At 41.3% G+C, this 9,488-nt stretch overlaps 2 protein-coding genes across 2 annotated transcripts in view; both read left to right on the forward strand.

Moving 5' to 3' along the window:
- The first annotated feature begins 546 nt into the window (after positions 1 to 546).
- On the forward strand, positions 547 to 4,988 carry LOC107833247 (C-type mannose receptor 2-like). Its single transcript, XM_016661942.1, has 4 exons — positions 547 to 751; positions 2,941 to 3,273; positions 4,068 to 4,168; positions 4,298 to 4,988. The coding sequence occupies exons 1-4, from the start codon at positions 679 to 681 to the stop codon at positions 4,409 to 4,411; spliced, it is 621 nt and encodes a 206-aa protein (XP_016517428.1). The 5' UTR covers positions 547 to 678; the 3' UTR covers positions 4,412 to 4,988.
- Positions 4,989 to 6,024: 1,036 nt separating this feature from the next.
- The window catches only part of LOC103153482 (macrophage mannose receptor 1-like), a 4,427-nt gene continuing 963 nt past the window's right edge, over positions 6,025 to 9,488 (forward strand). The window contains exons 1-4 of the mRNA XM_016661945.1: positions 6,025 to 6,252; positions 7,892 to 8,105; positions 8,588 to 8,920; positions 9,007 to 9,107. Coding sequence (XP_016517431.1) covers positions 6,025 to 6,252; positions 7,892 to 8,105; positions 8,588 to 8,920; positions 9,007 to 9,107 — 876 coding nt within the window. The remainder of the gene's footprint in view (positions 6,253 to 7,891; positions 8,106 to 8,587; positions 8,921 to 9,006; positions 9,108 to 9,488) is intronic.

Consider the following 9,488-nt stretch of genomic DNA (forward strand, 5'->3'; position numbering starts at 1 on the left):
GTAGTATATGTCAGGAAAATCGTCCACACAAGGTATTACAAACAAACGCACACACACACACACACACACACACACACACACACCTGCATGTTTGTTAGTTTTTTATTGAAAGAAACTGATTTGGAAGAATTTTTTTCTTTTGCATAATTTCATTATTTTTTGTTACTTATTTGAATTATTGTCACTTTGGTCCTTAAAATACTAACATTTCCACTTAACTTTATATTGTGGACCTTCTGATGATGTAATTTTTAAATCTTAAATGACTGATCAGTTACTCAGTACTCTAGAAGATTTTTACCAGATAATTCTTTTCTATTGAGTAAATTCTTAGACGGCAAGTTTTTACTTTTGCTTTAGTAAAAATATATTGAAGTAGAGCTGCTCTTCATATAGGTTTTTGGGAAGTCTGCCCTCCTCTGCTCTCAGGTGTCTCGTTTTCCAGAGTCTGATGTGTTCAGTAGAGTTTGCTGACACTGCAACATGTCAGCAAAAGGATCCTGATGCTGAATGTAACTGATCTGGTCTGATCTCCAACAGGCCTGGATCGGTTTGTACCATGATGAGATCAGATGGAACTGGTTGTCTGGAGGTTTTTACCAAAGCGATGAGCTGAAGTTCCAGAACTGGTATCCAGGAGAGCCAAACATCCCCTGGTACTTACCGGCATGTGGGATTATGGACAGGTCTGGGATGTGGTACGATGCACCGTGCGAAGAGAACATTTACCCGGTCTGCTCCAACGTGTCAGGTAAGAATTTGGTTTAATTTTGTCTTCCTGCTTCTTGATTGCAGGTTAGCCACTTTTTATAAATACGTTTCATCATTTGGTGGCCAACAGGCGCAAAGCTCAGCGAAAAGTAATTATAGCAGAATGTATTGATAAAACCCATCAATAAACTCTTAATACTTTAGTTTCTCTGCATTCAATGACTCCTTCTTAAAATTGAATAATTATCATATTTTTGCACTGATGTAATTTGGCACTACACAAATAAAACTTATTATTTAAATGAAATCTTTATTTTGAACAAGTAAATTACCAGATAAAGAATGAAGAAGAATCAAGAAAACAAAAATATATACAGTGATCCCTCGTTTTCGCGGGGGTTGCTTTCCAAAAATAACCCGCGATAAGTGAAATCCGCGAAGTAGTCACCTTTAGTTTTTTACAACTATTACACAACATAATTAAATACTCTACATTGAAACCAAAGAACAAAACCTGTTTTCAGATCAGCAGATGTGCGTGTTCATCAATTAATGTGATTCGGAGTCGTGGCATTAAAGCGCCTCCAGCTGTGATCCAGGGTTCACAGCTGGATCTACAGCAGAGCCTCCGGCTGCAGTTTTTTTCAGCTGGCATTCAAAGTTTCAGTTTCCATCTCCTGAATGGCCAATCTGTGTTACGTATATTTTAGCCAATCAGGACGCAGAACACAATGCACTGTGAAAAAAACTGCACACAAAAAAAATCTGCGAAGCAGCGAGACCATGAAAGGTGATCCGCAATATACTGAGGGATCACTGTGTCATAATAATAGATAAACATAAAATAAAACTTCCATTTCCAGTTCAAAAAGGAGAAGGAAAAAAACGAAACTCTTTAAATCCGACCCACAACTGTCTCATCCAAGTATGTCCCACATTTACAAATCAAATAATATCAAATAATCATGATCAAATAATATTTAAGCATACTAAAGTTATCTTGAACCTCTACTCAAGTGGCCATCAATAATCTTGAGGACCATAAAGTGGGTCTGACAGGCCAGACTTGGCCCACGGGCCTCATGTTGAACATCTGATTTCATGAAACGTCCAGAAAACATTGGAGAAAGAAAATATGTTACACTTTATGTCTTTTTCAAACACGAGGTCTTTTCCAGTATTTATAAAACAGAAACATATTTATGTTTTCTGTAGATAATATTACCTGCTCCAGACTCCCCCTACTGGTCTGGAGCAGGTTTGCAGCATTTCAGATGTGCTGTTGTTTCAGTATTTCCAGCCTTTTTTGTTTGCATTTGTTTTGTTTATTGTAGGTTTTTGCTGCTGTTTTCTGTGATTGTATAATAGGATACAAGAGTCTTTTATTAGGACTGAAATTTAGCCAGTAAAATGAGAGTTGGGCCCCTGGTTTTAAAAAATGTTCTTAGCAAAGACCCGACAGACTTCCACTAATCTGCTGTATTAATAGAAAGATCATGTTTTTCTCTTATCATACACGTTTCCTGTTTCGTGTTTAATAATGTGTCTATATCACATGTTTCAAACTCGAGGCCTGTGGGCCAAATCTGGCCCACCATAGCTTTTTATGTGGCCCTCTAGATTCTAGACTAAACACTGAGTGTGCTTAAATATTCTGTTTTCAGTCAAATCAATGCAGTTTTTATCTGTTTGCTGCCAAATTATATCACTCAGTCCCTCCAGTTTATTGAGAATGATCATGGAAATTCACACAAAATCAACAAATCCCTGCAATGTTTTTTTTGTGCTAATAAATAATTGTGAGTTTATTGCAAATTTTTCTCAAAAATTGTCAAAAACGTTTTGCTTGCCCACAACAGCTGGCCCAGTCTTCACTGATGTCAGATTATGGTCCATGATCTGCACAGCGAGTCATAAAAAGTTGCATTTATCGTCATAAATAAGCACAAATATCGCAAATATTTCCAAGTTAGTACAACAAACACTTTGATTTTTATTGCAAAAAATGAAAAAAGGACTAATTGACCTGGCTGCTTTGTGAACTTCCAGTTGAATAAATTTTGGCATGCTGAAGTTTTGGTTGTTGACAGATAAAAAGTCTTCAGGTTGTCAGGCCTTTATATCCATGCTCTTATTTTGAAGTTACCTTTCATGGGTTCAGTAAGCAGCTGTTAGTAAACATGTAAATCAGCTAGAAACCAAAGTAATTCTAGTTTCTCTTGTTTTCAGATGAGGGGGCGAACTTTTTCTTCGTCGACGCTGCGATGAGCTGGGAGGAGGCTCAGAGCTACTGCAGGGAACTCTACACAGACCTGGCCTTTCCCAAAAGCCAGTTTGAGAACTCACTCATAAAGGCTGAGATCCCAGACGGCGTGTATGGCTGGATCGGCCTTTACCTAGACACCTGGAAGTGGTCAGACGGACCCATGTATGGGTTTGTACACTGGGCAGTGGGCAAACCTGACGGTGAGACGCAGCGATGCGGCGTTGCGACCTTTGACAGCTCTGGCGTCTGGGATGACTGGGCTTGTGATGAAATGAAGCCATTTATCTGCCACCATGGTAAGCTGCCCATCAGTCTGAATGGAAACGTGAAGGTTTGTTTGCTTTGCTAGAAAATAAAAACTCTCCAGAGCCAGTAGACCTCTTCCTGGTTGGAGTTCATATTGTGGCGGCTCAGAGCAGAAGAAGAATCAAATGTTGCATTCATTCTCCTGATGTGGTGCAGACGCCAGGATCGATGATGTCATTCACACTGGAACGAGGTCGAGAATGGAAACTTTAAAGGAGTGTTGTTTGCTAAATTGACGTTTACGTCATGTTATAATGTTATTCCCTCGTCAAAAACATATCTGGACTGTGACCTTGATTCTTTCATGCATGTTTGAGAAATCTTTGACTCTCCATGGCAACCGTTCAGGGTGCCTAAACATTTGCTCATACAAAGTGCTGCCAGTTTCCACACAGCTCCACCTCCCTGAGCCTCCCCCACTCAGCTCCTTCAGACTAGCAGCAGCAATCTGCAAACACTGCACCTCTGCTGAACTCATACAAACTATTTTTCAGATCAACGCTCCTAAGAATGGATGTAAACGGCTTAATGGAGTAGCATTGTTGTGATGACGTTCTGAAAGGGACGTGTCAGGAAGAGTAGGAGGTTCTTAAAGAGACAGAGGCCAATTTCAAGACGTCAAATATGACTGTGATGAAAAGTCAAATTTAAGTTGAAGGAAACATAGTTACTTGATTGTGTAAAAACCCGACACTGCAAATGGCATTCACATCCAGAATATCTTTTCTAAAATACTTTTTTCATCCTTAACTGTAATAAAATGTTATAAATATTTGTTTTAAAGACTCTCCGCCCTTCACAACGCAAGTGGTGAAACTGAAGCTGGTAGGAAATGCGACTCTGGATCTGAATGACCCTGCAGTCCTGGAAAACATGAAGGAGGAGGTAAAAGATCTCAGAATTTTGAGTTTTAGCATTTAAGCCCAAATATCATTTAAATCCAGACAAACTTAGAAGTGTCTCAGTGAAACGTTGGAATGAGTCTGGCCAGGCCCAGTAACTGCTGTGTTTCAGCTCCAGCTGCAGCTGAAGCAGCAGGGCGAGGCTGCAGACGTCAAGCTGAGCTGGAAGAAACAGCAGGATGGAAAAATCTTCCACCAGGAGGAGGAAGAGGAGGAGCTGCAGTGAGGCGACGACATGCTGATGAGAAAACCTTCTCAGCTTTTCTTATATCTTTTAAAATGAAAAATATGTAAAATCCATATTAATGAAACAGCAAAATGATGTGTTGATGTGAAACAGCATATTTTCTTTTAGTCACAGTTCTTCAACATGTTTGAATCATTATTCAAACCTGATCAGAACTTGTAGCCGAGTTTCAGTTTGATTCCTTTTTTAAATTCCTGTAACCTTATTGAATTCACGCATATCTGCCTTCGGTTTCAGTAGTTTCGATTTACTTTTGTGTTTCCTCTATGATCACTTCTTGGTTTATTATTGTCACTTAGGTCTTGTTGCCATATTCAGATCATTTTCCCTTTTGGTTTGTTGATCATTTTAGTTTTTAGTTTAGCTCAGTTTATGTTAAATATCCTTCCACCGTCTGTTTCCCTTTGCTTTCTGCCACATCTGTTCCACTTCTCCTCTGATTAACTCACTTGGTTCTGATCTCATTAGCCATTAGCCGTTAGCCATTAGCCTGCCTCCCTATTGAAGCTCTCTGGTTTGTATTGTTCATTGCATGTCCTGTTCCATTCATAACAACATTGTATGTCTTAATTTTTTTATTATTAAAATCTTCTGGCTTCATTTCTCTGGTTCTGTCCAACGAAAACCCAAACAGGGAACTGACACTGTAACAGGACGCCATGTTTATTCCTGATCCATGATCACCACTGCTGCAGAATCAACACATCTGTTTCAGCAGTAGTGCAGTATTCTGCTGCATGTATCGATAAAGGTTCCCTCACATCAGCATGCTGGGTGCTTGAAACAGAGTGTGAAACTGACAGCTTGGCCTACATATTGACTGATTTGGTTAATAATTATCAGACCACTCAGAGTTTTGAAATTTCATCCCACAGTCAGTGGTTCTTAATGGGAAATTAAATGTTGTTGTAGCTCATTAATTCAGATTCTTCAAATACTTATTGTGTCACAGGATTTGATAATCCAAAGATCCTCTCACATTTAGACCCACATGTTTTTATTACACTGGCAGGAAACAAAGTTTTTGAAGGTACAAGATGAAGATGAAATGCAAAAACACCTGACACCTCACCTGACATGAGCCTACAAGTTTAATATAAAAATACACATTCTCTTAAAACAAAATAACGTTTGGGCGCCCCAGGACTCGGCGCCCTGGGCTACTGCCTCTCTGCCTCTCTGGAGGAAAAGCCTCAGGAGTCAAATGAGTCATTTGTGATTTAAAACCTGCTTTATTTGGTTTGATATTACAGCATTTGTCAGAGTAAACACTTGTCATCTCAAACGCAAATTATTCAACTTGATCATTTTGCATGACATGTTCAAACCCAGAGTAATAAACGTCTGCAGCCACAAACTGAACTACACGACACTTACGAGGATGGAAAACGTTCTTCTGTGGCTCCTCAGTGCATCAGGCAAGTGGATTTAATTTTATACTCCCAGTATAAAGTTATACAATCACACATAATGTTTTGTGTGTGTTCAGTGTGTGTGTCCTTTTTTAAAACACCTGAGCTAATTTGAGCTCTGTTTGGAAACAGAATTGATTTTTAAGGTTTGTTCTACTGATAAAAACATCTGTCATGAAAATGTTTTGTTCTTATTTGAATCCTCCTGCTGTCGTTCCAGCAGCTCTGGGCTCCATCTGCTGTCTCCCTGTACGTCAGTACCACTTCATCTATGACCCAAAGAACTGGACCGAGGCGCAGAGTTACTGCAGGCAGCGCTACACGGACCTGGTCACTGTGGACAGTCTGAACATGGTGACCATGCTGAACGGCATGGCAGACGTGAGCAGAATGGGATCAACTGCAGACGTAAACTCCATATTCTCCTCTGTTTGCTTTTAAAATATTCAGCCAGCTGAAGGGTTGCACTGATTTATTGACACCAGTTTCCTTGATTTTGTGAGATCGGTGATGAACTGATGCTTCGATGTGAAGCTGATCTTATCCTCAGATCTTACCCTCCTCTGCCCTGCAGCGAGCGCCTCGGCTGACGAACCGGCCCACCAGCTCATGTCTGCACGTTTACCGTTACAAAAATTACTTCACTGTTGCTGACTCAGCAACTTTTCTGACAAAAAACAACAGCCAATATTGTAATCATCAGGTCAGGTCAGGCTTTCTAAAGAAAAGTAATGGACGATTGGTCAGAAAAATGCAATCGGTTCACCTCTGAAAGTAACAGGAAGTGTTTGTTTTCTCCCTTTTCCTGTTTTTGTCCTTCGTTTCACTGGAAGATGATAAATTAGTTTAAATCTCTGTTGTTTCAAACTGCTGCTCACCAAAGTCAATCACATCTTTGTGAGAGGAAACCTTTTGCTTTCCTGAACTAATTCCAACATTTTGTTAATCTAATGCTGCAAAGACTGTTTAAATGACCAGAGTTCATTTTTTTTCTCTCTACATTGAAGTTTTAACATCCATTTGCATGGTGTTTGCGATTTGAATGACTCCAAACCCTGAGCCTCAGGATGCAGGTTTGTCTTGAACAGAGTAAACACCTCCTTGCAAGTCATGCAAATTTCCTGTCTTTGGATTTTCTCTGCAAGGTGAGAACGGCACCTCAAACGTAGATCTACAGATTCTAGTTCCCTCTGCTCTGCCTGATCACCTGACAGATTCAGTGTCTCCTCTCTGACAGGAACAGCTGAATTTGTTCAAATAGTAAAAGTGCAGTGAAGACCACGTTGTTTTTTTAAATAACCAACATATCTCCTGATTGTTTTTGACGCTCTCGCCAACAGACAGACTTTGCAGCCTCTTATATTCATAATCCTGGACTCATGAAAACTCAGTCATTCATGATTTCATAAAGGTTGGATCCAAACCTGCTGCACAGACGTGTCAGGTCTGACTCTGCAGTATTTGGTGCTTTAAATATTTAAATTACACTTTGAAGGTTTTTTGTGAAACTCACCAATAGAATCGGATCATCTGCAGAAGAAGCAACCAAGGCCTCCCTGTTTCAGCTTCTTTGAAACTGATCTTACCTAATGAACATATTAGGTAACATGTCATCTTATTTCTGAGTATTTGCACCTAAACATGAACTCTATATTGAGAAACTGCCATCAAAGATGAAACCTATGGATTTGAATTGGGTCAGTTTTATGAAAGCCCAACTTTATCAGCAGCTATCAGCACAGCATAATTAAAAACTGACTATCAATGAGAAGATTATCTCAGATCATTTTTCAAGTTTGTGGCGTAGAAATATTTCAGCTGAGCTTCCAGTGGTAGAAAACATGAAGACTCTGACTCCAGGTAATGGTTTCATGAGACGCAGGCTGAATTCATGCTGATTCAACCGGGAGTTAATGGTGGAACAACATGGCGCCATGTTGCCGCCACAGGCAGGACCAGCTCCCACCGATCTGCAGGAAGTGACGCAGAACAATATTCAAACGCAGGCAGGTGGTTGGATGTGGCAGTAAGTGGTTCTGTCCCGCAGGCCTGGATCGGGCTGTACTTTGATGTGGTCAGCTGGAGGTGGTCGCTGTCAGACGAAGGTTTCTACGGAGCGGACGGGAGCTACAGACTCTGGTCGGCCGGTGAGCCGAACAGCGCCTGGTACACAGTGGACTGCACTCACATGTATGACAATGGATACTGGAACGACGCTCCCTGCCAGTGGGTTTACGGATCCATCTGCGCCAACACCAGCGGTAAGGATGTAGAACAAACCCAGATTTACTAACAGGCAAGTTTGAGTTTCATTTTTAACGTTTGTTTATGAATAAATGTAGAGAATTAGATATAGTGTTGGTAAATATCAGTAAATACAGGAATTAAAGCAGTACTTTGGCTCTGTCTGCTCCGGACGGCAGAAAGAAAAGCTGCCATGTTTCTGCATCACATAAACATTCCTGCTGGTCCCTGAAAAATGACACAAACCAGGACAATCGGTGAAGACAATGTCCAGGGGAAAGAGGACATTTGGCCACTCTATAAATGATTTTAAACCATCTTTTAAATGTAATGACCTACCAAACTGTTCAGAGACTCTGATTGCATGGAGGTCTGTCACAAATCAAAAACAAATGTCAGCAAATTAAAACCTGGAACTGGAGCCGTTTCCACCCGTGTCTCCATGCCATCTCTCTGGCCGACCGTCTGACTGACTGGTTCTCTTCTGGTCTGTTTCCAGGACAGGCCGCAACATTTTTCTACATCAGCACATTAATGAACTGGACCGACGCTCAGAGCTACTGCAGGCTGCACTACACAGACCTGGCCAGCATCAGGAGCCTGCAGGAGAACGAGCAGATCAGGACGATGAGGCCTGCAGGTCTGACGGTCTGGATCGGCCTCTACAAAGACACCTGGAAGTGGTCCAACGGAAACCTGTTCCTGTTTTCTTACTGGGCATCGGGGCAGCCTCAGGGCGGCGTGGAGAACTGCACCGTGGCAGACTTCAGCCTGTCCGGGCACTGGGAGGACTGGCCGTGCGGCTTAGAGAAGGCCTCCGTCTGTTACCATGGTGAGACGCCATCAGTGGACCAAAGAGGACGACAAACCAGAAATGACCATGTATCTGATAAAACATTTGCTTTGTTTGTCTTAAAGACGCTGAACCTTTCACTCGGCTCACAGTGAAGCTGAAGCTGGTGGGAAACTCTGTTCTGGACCTGAACGACCCGGCAGCCCTGGAAGACCTGCTGAAGGAGGTGAGTCTCAACACGCAGAAAGTCAGTCCAGATGCTACAAGCTGCTGATCCAGACCTTTAGATCGTGAATCAGATCAATCATAAAATATTAAACCTTCTGCAATGTTCACACTTGAATATCACAGAAGGTTTAATGAATATTTTATGATTGATATGATTCAGTGTGAAATCATCACCAATAATCTCCTAAAGACAAAGTTACTCTCTTTTCTTGGAGTAAAGATTTCTGACGCAGAGATGGAAACTGGTTCAGGCGTTTCTGTGTGTTGGGTGTGTGTTGGGTGTGTGTTGGGTGTGTGTTTGGTGTGTGTTTGCTGTGTGTTGGGTGTGTGTTGGGTGTGTGTTGGGTGTGTGTTTGGTGTGTGTTTGCTGTGTGTTGGG

The sequence above is a fragment of the Poecilia formosa genome, unplaced genomic scaffold (assembly GCF_000485575.1).
Source record: "Poecilia formosa unplaced genomic scaffold, Poecilia_formosa-5.1.2 Scaffold351, whole genome shotgun sequence".
Lineage (NCBI taxonomy): Eukaryota > Metazoa > Chordata > Actinopteri > Cyprinodontiformes > Poeciliidae > Poecilia > Poecilia formosa.

Excerpts from the sequence above, each read along its gene's own strand:
- LOC107833247 (XM_016661942.1), top strand. The coding sequence starts at position 679 with ATGGACAGGTCTGGGATGTGGTACGATGCACCGTGCGAAGAGAACATT. Across the intron at positions 752-2,940 it reads GGTCTGCTCCAACGTGTCAG|ATGAGGGGGCGAACTTTTTC; the intron begins GTAAGAATTTGG and ends TCTTGTTTTCAG. Across the intron at positions 3,274-4,067 it reads GCCATTTATCTGCCACCATG|ACTCTCCGCCCTTCACAACG; the intron begins GTAAGCTGCCCA and ends TTTGTTTTAAAG.